Source organism: Eurytemora carolleeae, unplaced genomic scaffold, assembly GCF_000591075.1.
Source record: "Eurytemora carolleeae unplaced genomic scaffold, Eaff_2.0 scaffold535, whole genome shotgun sequence".
Taxonomy (NCBI): Eukaryota; Metazoa; Arthropoda; class Copepoda; order Calanoida; family Temoridae; genus Eurytemora; species Eurytemora carolleeae.
In genome coordinates this window covers 141,813-159,491 of record NW_019396437.1, presented here as the reverse complement: position 1 = coordinate 159,491, position 17,679 = coordinate 141,813, and the positions used below count along the sequence as shown (strand labels likewise).

General features: G+C 32.0%; 5 protein-coding genes across 5 annotated transcripts in view; 2 read left to right on the top strand and 3 right to left on the bottom strand.

Moving 5' to 3' along the window:
* The first annotated feature begins 553 nt into the window (after window positions 1-553).
* On the top strand, window positions 554-5,985 carry LOC111703315 (procyclic form-specific polypeptide B1-alpha). The gene is made up of 5 exons (XM_023475222.1): window positions 554-645; window positions 2,228-2,312; window positions 4,909-5,013; window positions 5,102-5,134; window positions 5,868-5,985. Exons 1-5 carry the CDS (start codon window positions 601-603, stop codon window positions 5,951-5,953), a joined length of 354 nt encoding a protein of 117 aa, XP_023330990.1. The 5' UTR covers window positions 554-600; the 3' UTR covers window positions 5,954-5,985.
* A 1,933-nt stretch (window positions 5,986-7,918) lies between these two features.
* LOC111703323 (venom allergen 5) lies at window positions 7,919-11,152 on the bottom strand. Its single transcript, XM_023475229.1, has 5 exons — window positions 11,056-11,152; window positions 9,435-9,483; window positions 9,276-9,311; window positions 8,643-8,681; window positions 7,919-8,576 (listed from the first exon to the last, which is right to left on the bottom strand). The coding sequence occupies exons 1-5, from the start codon at window positions 11,095-11,097 to the stop codon at window positions 7,978-7,980; spliced, it is 765 nt and encodes a 254-aa protein (XP_023330997.1). The 5' UTR covers window positions 11,098-11,152; the 3' UTR covers window positions 7,919-7,977.
* Window positions 11,153-12,986: 1,834 nt separating this feature from the next.
* LOC111703318 (uncharacterized) lies at window positions 12,987-13,436 on the top strand. The gene has a single exon (XM_023475225.1). It carries the CDS (start codon window positions 12,987-12,989, stop codon window positions 13,434-13,436), a length of 450 nt encoding a protein of 149 aa, XP_023330993.1.
* A 2,030-nt stretch (window positions 13,437-15,466) lies between these two features.
* LOC111703326 (CRISP/Allergen/PR-1) lies at window positions 15,467-16,131 on the bottom strand. Its single transcript, XM_023475233.1, has one exon. The coding sequence runs from the start codon at window positions 16,115-16,117 to the stop codon at window positions 15,545-15,547; it is 573 nt and encodes a 190-aa protein (XP_023331001.1). The 5' UTR covers window positions 16,118-16,131; the 3' UTR covers window positions 15,467-15,544.
* An 851-nt stretch (window positions 16,132-16,982) lies between these two features.
* The window catches only part of LOC111703317 (uncharacterized), a 4,640-nt gene continuing 3,943 nt past the window's right edge, over window positions 16,983-17,679 (bottom strand). The window contains exon 8 of the mRNA XM_023475224.1: window positions 16,983-16,990. Within this exon, the coding sequence (XP_023330992.1) occupies window positions 16,983-16,990 (8 nt within the window). The remainder of the gene's footprint in view (window positions 16,991-17,679) is intronic.

Sequence of the window (17,679 nt, the reverse complement as noted above, 5' to 3'; positions counted from 1 at the left end):
TTTAATTTTTCATGCAAGAAAAACGCACTAAAAAATAAGAAATGAGTTTTAGTCACAAACTAAAATTTTCTAACCCCTATATCTCTGCAACCTGATGGTGTAAACCTTTGATATTTCAAACTTAGGCTATTTGGTCTTTCAGAATTCACTGTTTCAAATATTAAAGACCAACGACATTGGGTTGCCAAGATAAAGGGGTTAGAAAACCAGAGTTTGTGTCAAAAACTACTGTTCATTTTAAATATTGATGTAATTGCAGAAAACATGAAATATTTTTGATAAAAAGAAAGAAATTTAATTTAAAAAAAGAAATTGATTAAAAAATGAAGTTGACAGTCTGATTGAAGAAGTAGTAAATAAATATCAAATTACGTCTGGGGTGCAGTAAAATTTATTGCAAAATTCACTATTTTCTTTTACACTTTCTTTCCAGCTTTATTTGTAAATATCTTGCAATTTCTCTTTCATACCTTTGCTAAAAATTATTTGCAAATTTTTGTTTTCTTTTTTTTGCATTTTAATTGGAAATACAAGAAATGTTTAAAAACATCATTCTAATTAAAATTTTACAATACAACTGCGCTGAGTTGGAGGCTAGAGATGAAAAGTATAACAGTTTACAGTGTTTTATTCATCTTATTCCAGGTAACCGTATCATTATATTTTTACAAACTATTGTGTACTTTATCATTCATACTCACTTCATGGTAAATTTTTCTAAGGACATGCTATATGGTAATTATTGTGCTAAAAAGTTAAATTAACTGTATATTACAGCACCGTGCTATAATGTTATCATCGTGCTATAATGTAAAATTATCTGTATCTGATAGCACCATGCTATAAAGTAATCGATTGGTTCCCGGATTTTCTCCCAATATTTTAGGATATTTATAGAATATTTTTCAATTTAAATGAGAAAATAAATGAAATTAACTTTAAATTATTACTTCAGAGCTGAAAACTTTAGAATGGATAAACTTTAATCCTGACTTCTTGATCCGAATATCCACTGTGGAAACTTTATATTTTAGTCCTTAATTCACTCTTTTCTCTCTCCTTGGATATCCGTTAATTGTTTTCTCCAATGAGAATATTTCTGTTCTCTCATTGGTTGCCCGCTTTTCTCTGATTGGCTGCTACAGTTTCTCAGATGATTAAATATTAATTTGAATCGTTTTTCATACACTTTTAAGATAATCTTGCAAGATTATGTTAATCTGGAGATTAAGAAAAAGAGTGGATTAAGCCTTAATCCCGATATCCACCATTCAAAAGTTCCCAGCTCTGATTTGGTAAAAACGTTATATTTATATTTAGAAATAACCATTGCATCGAGATAAGTACAATTGTTTCATAAAATTACATATAAATCACAATTATTTTGGCACAATATGCTATCAAGTTTTTCTTGAAGGTTCTCACCTTTTAGATTATAAAATGCCTCTCAATTGGGACAAAATATAATCTAAAAACCTTCTTGATAAAGAGAAAATGTCTGTCCAAACATTTTATAGCTGCGAACCAAACTAATAGTCTTATGAATAGTTAACAGTTAAGAAAAATAACATCCATGCTCAGTGAACCAAACTAATAGTCTTATGAATAGTTAACAGTTAAGAAAAATAACATCCATGCTCAGTGAACCAAACTAATAGTCTTATAAATAGTTATCACTACCTTACACATCCCCTCCACAAAGGAACGTTAAGGCAAAAGCATCCATAGTCGGCGAATTTATTTAAAAATCAAAAAATAGGTTCTCTCAACCAAAGCATTCAAAACATCTAGAGGAATTGGGAATCCTTCGTAAAGTTATTTTAACTTTCCTGTCAAGTAATTGTAAATAATTACAATTGGACAATCTAATTCTCAATGATAAAATATGGTGGTGTAAAACAAGTTTTGCAGGCCATTTCATGTAAAAGGTAAAGAACTCTTGCAATGCTTGTAAAAATAGAATTAGCAATAGGGAAGTAAGATTCTGTGTTATGTAATGTAACTTCTGTAAATTTATTTTTTATTTAATATTGATTTTAATTTTAACACTGAGAAATGAAATAAATACCTTTCCCACTTATGAAAATGGTAAAAATGTTATTCTAAGATCCAATAATCAGTATTATACATTAATTTGTAAATCACAACATTTTTAGAAAGTCGGTTCCATTAAAAATGCACCAACAGTGCAACCCCTTACTACTTTACCTCTAATTGTTATAAATAGATCTGCAGTGGAGATCCTCTTCCTAAACCACTTGACACTATAAATGTCCATTTTCATCTGGATGAATCAAGTTCAGAGGAAAAAGGTAAACATTGGATTAAGTAAAATTTATTACATATATTGTTTCAATTTTTTCCATATCAATTCGGGTCCATAATGCCCTTAATAAACCTTTTCTGAAGCTGTTAAAGGGATTGTAAAGGAAAAGTGAAAGGGGGTATAGGATGAAACCTAAGAATCTCGGGCGTTGAATTTATCTGATGTTCCTGTCTTGAGAAATTGATATAAAACTGTGTCAAAGGAATTGAGTCTTTGCCACAAACTCTGATTTTCTAATCACTATATCTTTGGAACCAAATGTTATAGACCTTAGATATTTCAAACTATGAATTCTGTTAAATCAAATAATCAGAGTTTGAAATATCAGAGGTTCACAACATCCTGTTCTAAAAATATTGTGGTTTAAATATTTGATTTTGTTACAAAGATTCAATTCCTTTATACGAAAATTCATATATATGCAATTTTGTATTAAAGTTGTAGGTTTCAACAGATCATATTCAGCAAATACGAAACCAATCTAAAAAAGACTTTATCCTACAGAAACCTGAGGTTTGCTCCTGTTTTAATTGTTTAATTTTTATTTTGCATTTTTAATAGATACAATTTATAATATTATTACATTTAATCCATATAGCCTGTATTACATCACCAAAACTTCAGCCAATGGCAGTGCAGTATACTGGTCACATGATTTCCGTCTGTATCACATGACAACGATACTGCACTGCCATTGGGTGAAGTTCTGGTGACACTAATACGGATTTTACAGACTATTTGTAATAATATTGTTAACTATATCTATTAAAAATGCAAAATCAAATTTAAAAAATATAATCGTTTCAGATTGCTTTCATATTTGTTAAATATGATCTGTTTAATACTACAACTTTTATACAAAATTGCATATATATATATGAATTTTCGTATAAATTTGACACAGATTTATATCAATTTTTTGAGACAGGAACATCAGATAGAAGTCTTAAATGTATCATTGAATGCCTGAGATTCTCATGTTCATTCCTATACCCCCTTTCATTTTCCGTTTACAGTCCCTTTAACAACTTTTAGATTAGTGATAATAAAACTACCTTTGATGTCAATCATCTGACATGCCGGTAAAGTTTCCAAACAGAATAGTTGTCCTGTAAATTTTGTTTAGCAGGTCACATCTAGCTTTGTGTAAAAATGGACATGTTCATATTTTTTTCATTTCTTTGTTCATTGTACGTGTTTATTTTTTTAAAAATTTGTTAAAAAAATTATTCTGTTCATTCTCAAAAATTTTCGTTAGTTTTCTCACTGAACAATCCTTTAATAAAACCCTTCGCTCAGTAAAATTGTTTCTTCCATAAATTTGTTTGTTTAGTAAAAAAAACGTTTATTTAAAAATATTTGTTCCAAAAAATCATTCATTCAGTAAAAAACTATTGAATTGTTTATTTTTCAAAACTTTTGGAAAATTTTTTCGTTCATTCTAAGGATTTTAATCGTTATTTCTGTTTTTTCCTTCGTTTTAAAAAAAGATAATTTTTTCATTTCTCTGAACAATCATTTTGTTTGTCCATCATGAGTTATTTTTTTTGAGCGACACCCTTTTGTTTGTTCAAAAAACAATGCCCATCTCTATCTTTGTGTAGCATCTAGGGGTAGATTAATTATAAAATCAGTTTAGAAAAATTTTGCCCTTATTTTCAAAAGGGTTTAATGGTTTATAATTCTTGACAAATTGCAAGGAAAAACAATAAAAGTCCTAATCACATATGATTTTTAACCCTAAAAAGGTAGAGTTTCATTTATGAAACTATAACGTCAAAACTTCTGAATAAGAGATTCAGAAGAAATTTTTCCTTTAAATTTTATTTTTAGTTTTTGTCACAAACTATGATATTTTAAACACATTAACTCTGCAACCTGATGCAGTAGATCTTTACACTTTAAAACTATGAATTATGTTAGATCATTTTGTCTCAGGCAGACTGCCTAGATAACTGGATTTGAAAATAATTTTAAAGGGAGTGACCGGCAATGTATGGTTGAATTGAATATTTAGTATTGTGGACATATTTTTTAGGATTCATTTGAGACATATAAAACTATTCTTTGGCGTATATTTACCGAATTTGATTGCAAAGTCAACTTTCAATTTATCTGTTTGGTTGGATACGTTTTGAGAATTATTTTTCTTAATTTTTGAATAACGACGACAAAAGATGTAAAAAAAATTCTATTGCAATCAATCAAACTTGGTAAATATATTTTGTATTTTGCTTGGAATTTAAATGTATCATTAAAGTTGGCGTGAAAAAAAACAAAGATTAAAAAAAATCTATCCGTAACTTAAATGCTCTATTCTCAATCTCGTGTTTCAAAAATGAATTTACACGATATTGTTGTAAAATATTTTTATTTTTTGTTACATGTAAACAATTTTGTAAAATTAACATAATCTCAACACGGAGATAATAAATATTTAGATTTAAAAAATATATTTTGTAGAATAGTTTTATATGTCTCCAATGAATCCTAAAAAATTTATCCATCAATACTAAATATTCAGTTCAATCACAATACATTGCTGGTCACTCCCTTTAATGGCAAAAATTCCTTTCATTTAGATTCAAGACCTTCCCCAAAATTAGATGAACCTGCTCCTGAACCCAAGCTTGATGCACAACCTGAACCTGAACCTGAACCTGAACCTGAACCTGAAGTTAAATCAGGAAAGTAGAGTAATTAATCAACAATCCACATAATAATAAAACAGATCTGTACTTTTAGAGGTTTATTAATGACACTTTTTTATTTTAGAATATAGCGTAAATCAAAAATCTGTAAATCGAGGTAATTTTTTTAATCTTTAGATTTTCGTTTTCTCTTAAGCTGGTTAAGATTGGTTTGTTTTACCCCATTTTTAATAGAAAATTAAAAATATTATTAGAACAATGAATAGAAAATTCTTAGTGGACATTTGTGGAATTTTTCATATGTTTTTATCAATAAATCTTTTACTTATTAATTCATTAGTTTTAATAATGCTACTAATAATAAAAACTGCCACCTTGTATACTCGCAAAAATTCCTACAATCAGAGAAATAGATTTAACAATTGTGAAAAGTTTATCTCAAGAGTAAGCTATCATCGTGACAAATGTAAAGCTCAATCTTTGAAATATGTTTTGACTAATTCTTCTTAATATTGAATTAAATAGAAAAATGAGTAAACCAGTTTGACAAACAAGTGGGTCTAGCTTTGAACAGTAGTCTCTTGAATCTAAAATTTAAAATTTTAACATCTTGGCCTCTTAAAATCAAAATATATTTAAATTATAATCAGAGCATCCCATATCATATTGTTTTATCTCTAAGATTTAACGCTAAAATAGGAAAAAAATAGTCTTTTCTGCAAAAACATTTTTATACCAGGCTTATACAATTTTTTTAAATGATTCATTCTTTCTAAATTTTCATGGATATTCCAGAAAATCACATCTAAGAGCCATAAACTATTCAAAATGATGTGGGATATATTCCTATAGTTTTTAAAGTAAAAAATTTATAAAAAACAAAATTTTAGGAATAGAAGCGCAGAACATCTGCCAAGACATCAAATGTACTGGAAATAGAACCCAACTCAAGATTACTTGTTGCAGTTTTAAGTGAAAAAAATAATAACAGCTTTTTCATGTCCTTAATATGCTTTATTATGTTAAATTTCAGGCATTGAAAATTGATGATTAGTGTTATTAACTTGCATTGCGACTAAAAAAAAAGAAAATTTTAAGCTAAAATGTTTGCTTGATCCAAAATAAATTTTCATATTATGGAAAATCAGTATTAATCACCTTAAAACAATTTCTAAAAACATTTGAGCTATTTATTAAGAAACTTATGAAGGCTCTATTGATAGAGGTGAGAATAAAAAGTATTTTCTAAAATATATATTTACACAGAGAAATAAAAAAAGTAAACTGAAGGGAAATGTTTACCCATTATGACATTCAAAATAACTGTTTCTTACAAAGGTTCATATTCTGATGATACAAATATTATGGTCAGAATATTAGTATCAAACATATTGACAGTTCAGAGCAAGAGCAATTTGAGTTATTGTTTCCAAAGGTTAAAGATCATTGGTACAAAGAGGTTAATTTCTACCAAAGATCCTCGTCTAATTTTACACATAATTAATTGTAATGATGGTCAATACACACACAAAGTCTGGGCAGACAGCCATGTAAAATAGGATGCGGAACAGCATTTAATGATTTATGGGAATAATTATTAAAACTAATTAACCCTGGTCTGCAACTATTGTGTTACTGGAATTATGAAAAGCGGTTTTTAGTATGCAGAAGTAAAAACTTGCAGTGGTTGTCCAGATGGATCATCTTAAAGCAAAGGAATTTGAGCCTAAATATAAATAATATGACTTTTCCAACAAATTTAGAAAAATAATAAACTAATTGAATTTTTAATTATTTGCTTTTTATATCTTTGATCATTTTAACACCATAGTTTCAGTATTAGTAAATATTTCCATTTACTGATAGCGCCAATTGAAGGATTCATATCTCTTTAAATTGGATAATGAAATAGATAGAATAATAGATGTTACCTCCATACTATTTTTTATTGGTTCAGAGTAGACACCAAACACATGACTGAACCCTGATTAGATCAGCCGCTAATGGACTTGGCATACAGGAGTGTTAAAGTTATGTTTTTGTTGTTGATACAAATCCCTTTTGAAAGATGCAGACATATGCATCACAGTTGTAGTAACTGCCCAGCTAGCCTGAAAAATGTGTCGATTTTCCTTCCACCTGATCTCTCATACCCAAAACCAAAATTTTAAAATACTAATATCATGGCAAAATCATAGAGTATTTTGAAGATGCACCATGCAAATTAAAGACAACCAAAATGAAACTAAAACATTCAAAAATAGTGACAAATTTCAGAAAATGCCCATAAAAACTAAAATTAATTATATCCTAAATTATTGGTATTCAAAAATACCCTCTTTATAAACCACAGCTTTTCTTTTACAGAAAATGTAACTAAAAATGAGCAAAATATAGGCATTGCAAATATTCAGCTTTGTGTCATAAATTTTGGAACAATAGTGTTGGCTTTGTTGCCAAGTTATTCTCAAAATATTTTACAAGTTTTGTTCCAAATTCAAATCAATCAAACAGATTTCTAGTTTAATATTTAAATGTCCATGTTTATAATTAAACAAACAAGACGGATGCTTCGAAAATTCAAAAAATTCTAAAAAGCTATGTCAAATTTTGTTAAGTCCAAGCTAATTAACTTTCAAAATGGTATCATACTTTTAAATTCCTAAAAGTTATAACAATTTAGCCAAAACTGGTTAAAAAGACCAAATTTGGTGAAGTAAACATAAAAATGGCTGGGCCATTTAGGAAAATAATTCAAAAATGCAAAAATTTTGTATTTGAGCTAGTTTTAAAGGTTTCTTAAAAAATGTGTCACACATCTGGAATATTTTTCAGGGGACCCTACCCCCTCCTCTCTGCCTTTTTTCTTTATTATGCTTTTATTCAAAAAGATAATTACAAAATAGTAATTAAACCTCATGACAGTCAAAATCAAACAATAAAAATATTTTTTTCTTCTATTTTATCATAAGTAAACGAAAAAGTCATATAAATCTTTTTCTAGGCACAAAGTCCATTGCTGCATGATGTTCCATCTGGACATGCACTGCATGCTTTTCCTTCTGTATACAAAGAAGCCCCTGACGCTATATTACCAGCAACACGATAGTTGCAAACCATTGATATGTAGAATTGATCATCCTTGGGATAATATGCTGTTCCGCATCCTACTTCATGGCTATCAGCCCAAACTACTTGTGTGTAATGACCATCAACAGGATTATATGTAAATCTTGATGGGGATCTATGGAAGAATTCAACCTCACTATACCAAGAGTTTACTATCTTTGGAAATAATAATTCTGCTGTAGATTGATCTTGCTCTTCATAATTGGCATAGTCCATACCAATATTCTGACCATACATATCTGTATTATCATGATCAGGATAGCAGGTAGGGTCAGAGTTGATAGATATTTGTGCCAACTCAGCTAATTCTTCACTCCAGACCATCTCTCTCATATTAGCAGCAGGAGGCTGTCCCAATTCTTCCCCTTTTGCAACTTTCCTTCTTAGCTCATTGTGCTTAGAAACAATTGCATTTTTTCCCTTTTCTGACAGAATTGTAAAAATAGCATTACAACCTCCAAAGCCAAAGGCTGAAAATAATAAAAAGTTAAAACCTTGCAAATATCTATATATTTAAAACTACTTTATATCATTACCTCTATTAGATGAGCCTTCATGTAGTCTACCATTTGATTCTGCATAAATTGTTTAAATGTTTAAAAGTTTTTTCTTAATTTGAAAATAAGTAAGTAAATGTTTAAGCATATTTTCTGATCTAAACTGCTGTTTGAGTACTCTGCAAACATTGTTTTGGAATTCCTGATTTTGCGCAAAAGTTAGCAAACGCCCAAATCAGCTCAAAAAGAAATTGGTGAAAATACAATATCAGTGCAAAACTAGAATTGTAGGTGCAACTAAATGTTTCAAAAAACTTTTAACTACAAATTTTATAAAATTTGTTTGTCATTTGCACATTTTTTGCTCAAAACAGACTAACACAGAATTCTATGCAAATAGCGGAAATATGGATTTTTTTCTTTGTAAGGAATGTGAAAAAAAGAGGAATTTTGCGACTGAACTCAAAATACAGAATTTTACTGATTGATTGACTGCATTCCCCTGGTTTATGAAATTTTCTATAATAACTTTTCAGGATAAACATTTACCAATACAAAAGTAATAGGTCAACATAATTTTATAAAATTCCAGATGCAATATTTCCATTGTTGCAATATGTAATGATCACCTTTAATTGTATTCTCCTTCTTGTGGGAAATAAATAAGATCACCTTTAATTGTATTCTCCTTCTTGTGATCAAGTTTTCCTAAATGTGTAAGTTTTGTCACTTTGTAGAGTTTCTTTTTTGAATTTTTGTATTTAAATAAAAAAAAATTTTTTTTGTATTTTTGTTGCTGTTGACCTTTAGATATTTGTTTAACACTCTTACCCAAAAGTTTTACAAGATGCCACTTGGGTTTAGGTTCTCCATTACATATCTTTAAATATTTAAAAATTGTTGTTAAATTTTAATTTCAAGACTTAAATATATTTTTAACAATCATATTGTTTTGATCTTCTAAGGAAAAACATTTCTCAAGAGCTTTTATTAGATTTTAACCCTTGCATTATGGTTTACTGATTTGATTTGGAGAAATAAATCTTTCAGTTCAGATCTTGATACAAAATTATTAGAATTCTGCATGAGAATTTAAAACAGTTTGTAACTCGATTTATTCTTTCGGAGCTTATGATAAAGCTTTGAATCACTTTGTATTTTTTTTTCTGAAATCATACACTGTTTTCAAATGTAAAAAAAGATTTTAATACAATAAAGTAAACAGAAAAATTTGATTTAGAAATTTAGTTTTTAAATACTTGCAATAAATTTGTTAAGAAAGATATGTTTAGGGTTTCCACGAAATGGCTAAATCTTTTGCGCAAAATTTGCGCTATTTTCGCGCAAATTTTTTTTTTGCGAACTTTTGCGCTATTTTTGCGCATGAAACGCAATGAGTTTTGCGCGGTTTTGCGCTATTTTTTTTGCGCAATTTGCGCAAAACCGGAAATATTTTTTGCCAAAGTTGCGCATGAAACGAAATTTTAGTTTAGCGCAATTTTTTTTGCGCAATTTCCGCAATACCGCAAGTTTTACGCAAAATGTAACTTTTTAGGCAAATTGTCAAAAAATTGATATTCTAAGCTTAGAATTAAACAACTGAAGATTTATTAAGTATGATATAGACTATACTACACTCAATTGGTTACTTCCAGTTACAAAAAGTTTAAATTAAGGGACCAAAATTAATAAAATAGAAATTAGAGAGTGTGAAACAATTGGCAATATTTTAATCCTATTAAATAATTTCAAGTGACCCTTAAAAGCTTTGCCTAATCAAGTATGAATCATATTCTTAAATTTTTTTAATCATAATTCGGAAATCTTAATCTCATATAAATAATGCAAGAAAGTAACCAATGCCTGAAGAATTCACTTTTAGGAAATATGCATGTTTAAAACTAAAATTGTCGAGAAAATTGTGAGATTTGAACTCTTCTTAACTGTCATTGGTCAATTATGTAAACGTGACCAATAGGAAGATATTCCAAAACAAGATTTTTCCAGAATTGAATTCTAAGAAACACACACACCGTCATCAACCATTTGATTTTTACGAAATTGCGGAATTGCGCAAAACTTGAGTTTCGCAAAAGCGGAATAGGGCAATTTTGCGCGAAATGACTTTTGCGAATGATTGCGCAAATTGTTGTTTTTTCGCGCAAAACTGATGCGCAAAGAAAGAAAAATTTTGCGTTTCGTTCCGCTAAAATTGCGCAAAAGTTTTGCGAATGGAAACCCTAGATATGTTTGATAGTATAATTTAAATAATTACATAAATTGATTTTTAAATGTTTTTTAAAGATAAAAAAATCAACATCACTTTTAAAAAACTAGTTTGGTAGACCAGCCCTGCTTTAAAAGTAAGCTTCCCATGTATAATGGCAAACCTTTAAACTTACAAAATCAGACTTACAAATAGACAAACAGTAACAGTTTAAGTTTAATTAACCTGGTACAAAACCAATAGAATAATAAGCATGTAGGTGATCATCTTCAACCTTTAACCTGAAAACAACTAATACATTACTAAATTATACAATTTTAAATTGCTTTGCTAACTTTACAATCTTCAAAGGTTAATACCTAAACATGTTCAAATAATAAACAGTTTTAAATTTCATTAAGTTCTTTCAAAATTCATTTTTTTGTTAAAAATCAAATCAAATTCTATATTTCTGTAAATTAAATTTTAAAATTTTTAATAAATACATTTATTACAGCTCCAAATAAGACCATTTTGTATTTTTTTTATTGTTTTATTAACTCTGAACCGGAAGACAATATAACTGTGGTCAACAGTTTTCAGTTAACTGTTTGTTATTTGTTGAAGAATGAAATTTTTGTTTTGTAAAAAGTATTTTCGGTTATCTTCAAAAGTTGCCATTGGTTAACAACCTTAATATTATTAATGAGGTTAATGGAAGATATTTTAGAAATTCATATTGTTAATGGTGCCAGCTGTTAACAAGTCGTCAATTATTATCTATATAATAAAACAAGATATTCATATATATGTTCCCCATAGCTGGCCAAACGGCTAGACCGAATGGGCTGAATGTTTTTGTGATCACTCATGAGTAGCCTGAGGGTTACAAAGGCTAAAAAAATTCGAAATATTTTAATTTTTACTTTACTTGTTTTCAATGTTTTTTATTTTTCCCTACAGCTAATTTAATAAAAAATACCTGGAAAAAATTTGATATTAAAACATTTCAAATAAACATCAAAATCATATTAATTAACAAATAAGTGGGAAAAAACAGAAGAGAATTTTTAAAATATTAAAACGAATATACTATTTTTTTTATTTTCTTCAGGTTTCACGCAATTTTAAGCAAAAAAAGTATTAAAATTACTGTTATTTGTAATACATCCATTTCTTATTTTAATTGTTTTTTTTCTCAAGAAAGGCTAATTTTGTTTTTCCCAGCCCAGATGATAATTTCTGTAAATTATCTTAACATAATAAACACTAATTTGTTCCAGGAACCAAACATTACTCTTAACAATTACCCTAGAGTCAATGCCAGAGTGAACTGGAATACCAAAAAATAAAAAAATGTTTTATTTGGGAAGCCAACAAATAGAAACCCAGAACTCAACGGTAGAACTAAAGCTCTATTAGCTTGACCAGACATATAGCACATTGCACTAAAGAAAAATTTGTGGCGGTTATGAAAGTCATCCTTCTTGGAGAATTCTCCGCGGCAGCTGAGAAGCTAAGGAGAGTTTCCTGAGCCACGTATTTCACCAGACTTTTTAACCATGTAATTTAGATATAAATATATAGTTAGTTAAACTTGAACCTTTCGGAGTTTATTTAGCTGATTGCCAAATTGGTGACCCTGAACATTTTTGAATACGTTTTCTTAAGTCCTAAAAGTGAAACAACCCACCGAGTTGTGCAGATTTTCATAAACATAAAAACTCAGTGTTTTGAGTTAAATTTTTATTTCACTAGCTTTATTTTCGGATGAAAAGTAAGCCTGCCTCCCTGTTTTATTCACAGGCTCTTACAGTAAACAAAAAACTAGTTTGACAGTGTTATTTTTCAGCGTCGTGATGCCTGGAGATCCAGCTTTGTCCGTGGACGCTGAAAACCAGTCCAGCCATCTTTACGCTGTTGCTCTGAAGCTTCCTGTTTTCTGGCCTGACAGTTGCGAATCCTGGTTCATTAATGCAGAGTCGTAGTTCCATCTCAAGAACATCACCGCCAGCAGCACCAAGTTCCATCATGTTGTGGCGTCTTTACCCCAGAAGGAAATCAATAACGTCGTCGACATCATCAGGAACCCACCTGTAGCCGATCCTTACAGTGCTCTCTAGTCTCGTCTGTTACAGACACATTCTTTAACAGATTACGCTCGTTGTGAATCGATTATGTCTATTCCATTGTCTGGAGATATGTTGCCCTCAGCATTATTGTCCAGGATGCGGGCTCTTCTTCCTATAGAGCATCAAGAATGTTTGTTCCTTCGGTACGCTTTCCTCAGGCAACTTCCATCTGATGTAAGGTCACATTTAGTGCATGATAATACTGTGGACATCGCTGTTCTCTCACAACGTGCTGACAAGATCTACCGGAGCAGTCTGTCCCCCAGATCTTCGGTTAACGCTGTAGATTCAGTTCATGCTGTGAATGCACCTTCTTTACAACAGAACCGCCGACCTCAATGTTCACAACGACCTTCTAGCCCTGTTACCCGCTGTTCCCAGACTCCTGCAGCTCCTTCCCGCCGTTCAACTTCACCATCTTCTTGTTGGTACCACGCCAAGTTCGGTACAAAGGCCCTCAGCTGTCAAAGCCCCTGTTCTTGGTCGGGAAACTAGAACACCGGCAGGAGGATGCCCTCTCCCTGCCTGCCGGTTCAACAGGTTCTGCTCTCATTTACCTACATGATGTACTCTCTAATCGCCGGTTTCTAGTCGACACTGGTGCCTCAATATCAGTTTTTCCAGCCCCGGCCTCTTCCACATCCTCTGGTGTTCAGTTGCTCACTGCAAACGGTTCAACCTTAACCTGTTCAGGTTCCAGGATTATTCCTCTACGTTTTGGAACGTTCATGGACTTTTCAGTTGGCTCCAGTTTCTGTTCCTATCCTTGGAGCAGATTTTCTCCAGCATCATGACCTCAGTGTGAACGTGAGGAGCAAGAAAGTATTTTCAAACAGTGCATCTGGAAGTTTGTTTGTTGATTTGTCCTCTTCACCGCCGCCTTCTACATCATCTATGCAAGCAGCTTTTCTCTCCACTCCTCAGTGTGTGTCTGACCTTCTGCAGGAGTTTCCTGATGTCCTGCAGTCTGATGGTTTTACTGCTGCTCCTCCACGTCATCAAGTTCGTCATCATATCCTCACCAAGCCTGGACCACCAGTTTTTGCCAAAGCCCGCCATTTAGATCCTGCCAAACTCGCTGTAGCTAAAGCAGAATTTTCCGCCATGGAAAAAGCCGGTATTATCCGCCGTTCCACTTCTCCTTTGGCCTCTCCACTACATATGGTAAAGAAGAAGGATGGAGGATGGAGACCCTGCAGCAATTACCGCCGTCTTAACACCGCCACCGTTCCAGACCGTTATCCGCTCCCCAACATCGCCGATTTCACCTCACAAGTCAGTGGTTCATCTGTTTTTTCTAAACTGGATCTTCAGAAAGGATATTACCAGGTGCCAGTCGAGCCGGAGGACGTCCAGAAGACCGCCATCATCACCCCCTTCGGGATGTTCGAGTTCTTGGTAATGCCGTTCGGCCTACGGAACGCTGGGAACACATTTCAGCGTTTAATGGATCAGATCTTAGGAGAACTTCCTTACTGTTTTGTGTATGTTGATGATATCCTCGTTTTCAGTAAAGATCTGACCTCTCACGTCCAGCATCTCCGGGATGTGTTTCTCCTCTGTCCTGAATATGGTCTCACTATTGGCCTGCCTAAGTGCCAGTTTGCTGTGGAGGAGATTGAGTTCCTTGGTCATTGCCTCACCGCCTCTGGTTGTTCTCCCTTGGTGAAGCACTCCGCCGCTATCTCCGCCTTTCCACAGCCAACAGACAAACCCAGCCTCCAGAGGTTTCAGCGGGAATAGGGTTAAAGACCCAATTCTAATCTAAACTGAAGAAATATACCTTAGTTGCAATAGGAACTCCCTATTGCAACCAGCAAGATAGTAATGATTCCCTGTTTTGATAATAGATTGCATTGGTGTGGTTCGCTGTTTTAATAAACAGGTTGAGGATTGTCCCCGTTAGTTTGGGATTGATAGCTACAACCACTTTTATTTGGAATCGATAGTTACAAATTTCCAATTGATATTGATACCTAACAAGATCACGCCCAGTGGTAGTTGCATTGATAGATCATGAGATTGTATTTGCATGGTTCCCTGTTTTAATAAACAGGTTGAGGATCGTCCCCTTTAATTTGGGATCGATAGTTATGAGCTTCCGATAATTATCGATAGTTACAAATTTCTGATTGATATTGAAACCTAATAAGATCACGCCCAGTGGTTCCATGTTTTGATAAACAGGTTGAGGATTGTCCCCTTTACAGGATTGTATCTGGGTTTAAACAGTGATAGCTAAGTGAAACTGAACTGTACCTGGATAGAGACATGTTAGAGAAACTGTTCTGGAGTAGGTTATTTACTTCAATCCTGCATTTTCTCATGTTTTAAATCTCGAATGTTAATCTTCTAAGTGTATATACTATATGGTTTTTCATGTTGTTTTGTCTTGTCCAGCAATCTATTAAAAAGGTAAGGCACATTTCCTTTCACCTTGTTTGAAAAATTTCTTGTCATAGTATTATAAATATTTAAATAAATATATGCGTTAGTACTTTTTTAGATGGACTTGGATTGAAAAATATATTTTTACATTTATTGTTATTTATCATTTATTTTACAATTTTTAATTGTTAACATTTTCTTAACAATTTCAAGGACTAAGCACAAAGCCCATTACTGCATGAGCCTGAGCAAGCACTACATGCCTTACCAACCTTGTACATTGCGTCATCCCGCATGTTAGCAGGCTCTAGGTAATTGCATACAAGATATGCATTGTACTGTCCTTGTTTCTTATAGTAGGCAGCTCCACATCCAACTTTTGAGCTTTCAGCCCATACAACTTGGGTGTAGTGACCTGTATCGGGGTTATACACAAATGGGTAAATATTATTAGGATCAAAATTATTTCTAGTGACCTCATCATACCATCTTAGAACTCTAGCTTCCCAGACTGATGTTAGCTCTGACTTTTCTACTGATTGTGAGTTATATTGTATGGCAATATTTTGTCCAGCTTTTACTCCATTAATATAAACAGCTTTGTGACCATAATTACATGTGCTGGCAATCTTTTGTGCTTCTTTAGCTAATTCTTCATCCCAGACCATCTTTTTCATATTAGCGGCTGGGGGCTGTCCAGATTGTTTTCCATTAGCAACCTTGCTTCTCAATTCATTGTGTTTAGCTAGTACAGCATCCTTGTCAGACTGAGAGAGTCCATCATACATAGCACAACCTTGATTCATCCGGTTATGAAAGTCGTCCTTCTTGGAGAATTCTCCGCGGCAGCTGAGAAGCTAAGGGGAGTTTCCTGAGCCACATATTTCACCAGACTTTTTAACCATGTAATTTAGATATAAATATATAGTTAGTTAAACTTGAACCTTTCGTAGTTTATTTAGCTGATCGCCAAAAATTTAAGATTAAGTTTATATTGAAGAGCTTTTGAAAAGAACTTAAAAGTTTTGAATTTCTAAACTGTAACTGCAGATAAATTTGCTTTTCTCATACTTGTGGCATAAAATCAAAATTAGAGGAATTATGAAATCTTAAAGTCGTACCAGTTATATCCCATAAATTTGGCTAATAGAATTGTAACAAAATTATATAAAAAGATGTCAAAATTGATTATTACACAACATTTAAATAGAAAAATAGGCATTTGATAAGCCAGGTACTGTATAAAGTATGGCCTCGCCATCAGAGTTAAAACAGGGCCGACATAGGATAGGGTTGGGCCAGTACATGCTGCACCTTTAGGCTAGTTTATAGGGGATAAGAAAAGGGGAATGCACTGATATGTGAACCTGGTACCCCTAGAATACATGTCTAATCCACATATTCATATATTCTCATTGTTGTGTTGCTTACTATATCCATTGTGATGGATTTCTTTTATCCGAATATACCCTGTATTAAGTAAATAGGATTTCTATATTTAGGATTTCAATGTTTGAAGTGTGAGCTTAAACCTGCAGTAAGTGTAATGTTTCACATATTATTTGTCTGCTATATGGGGAGGGTTGGTATATCCATATAAGAGGATCTGGTGACCTGCTCAGAGGTAATATTGTTGCAATATTAAAGAAAGTCTTATTTTCCTGCATGTCAAGAGGTAATATTAGGTATGGAATTTTTGGAATTTAGGAATGATCTAAAGATTATGCTCTTTCTTTGCCCATATTTAATTGATAGCAGCAGGAAAAGGTAAAAAACCAGCTTCAGATATCCTTTAGCAAATATTGTAGCAATCTCCATATTTGTTAACTTGAGCATACCTAGATAAACTTGAGCTAAGATTCACTAAAATTATATCTATGTTTATCTTCTAAACATGTACATTCAACTTAAATTACACTGTGAAAATGTGTGGAGATAGCCTAACTATGTTACATCTATCCTCGCTAATCTTATAAATACATACATTAAACCCATTCAATGTATAACTCCATCATACCCATATTGAGATTGCTTAACTACCTTATATAACAGAGCATAGATTGTTATTACACTGTTAACCCTATCCCCGCTGGGGTACTTGAAAACCAGGATACGCTGGGGGGGGGTCAATTTGACCCCCCCCTCTAAATCCCATGTTTTATGTCCAAATATGACAAATGATACATCATTAGAAAGCTCTTGTGCTCTACTTTTAGAATCTGCAAAAAAATTTGCAAATTTGCGAAAATTGAATTTTTTATCGCAAAATCCAGTTTTATAGTAAAAATGTTTGCAAAAAAAAATTTGTCCAAAAAATGACAAATTATACATTTTTGAAAAGCCCTTGACC

Bases quoted from the DNA above. Each gene is read 5' to 3' on its own strand.
- LOC111703315 (XM_023475222.1), top strand. From the start codon at position 601: ATGAAAAGTATAACAGTTTACAGTGTTTTATTCATCTTATTCCAG. The intron at 646-2,227 runs GTAACCGTATCA...TGTTATAAATAG, and splicing joins TTTTATTCATCTTATTCCAG to ATCTGCAGTGGAGATCCTCT. The intron at 2,313-4,908 runs GTAAACATTGGA...CCTTTCATTTAG, and splicing joins ATCAAGTTCAGAGGAAAAAG to ATTCAAGACCTTCCCCAAAA.
- LOC111703323 (XM_023475229.1), bottom strand. From the start codon at position 11,097: ATGATCACCTACATGCTTATTATTCTATTGGTTTTGTACCAG. The intron at 9,484-11,055 runs GTTAATTAAACT...AAATATTTAAAG, and splicing joins TTCTATTGGTTTTGTACCAG to ATATGTAATGGAGAACCTAA. The intron at 9,312-9,434 runs GTAAGAGTGTTA...TTACACATTTAG, and splicing joins GCATCTTGTAAAACTTTTGG to GAAAACTTGATCACAAGAAG.
- LOC111703318 (XM_023475225.1), top strand. From the start codon at position 12,987: ATGTCTATTCCATTGTCTGGAGATATGTTGCCCTCAGCATTATTGTCC.
- LOC111703326 (XM_023475233.1), bottom strand. From the start codon at position 16,117: ATGTATGATGGACTCTCTCAGTCTGACAAGGATGCTGTACTAGCTAAA.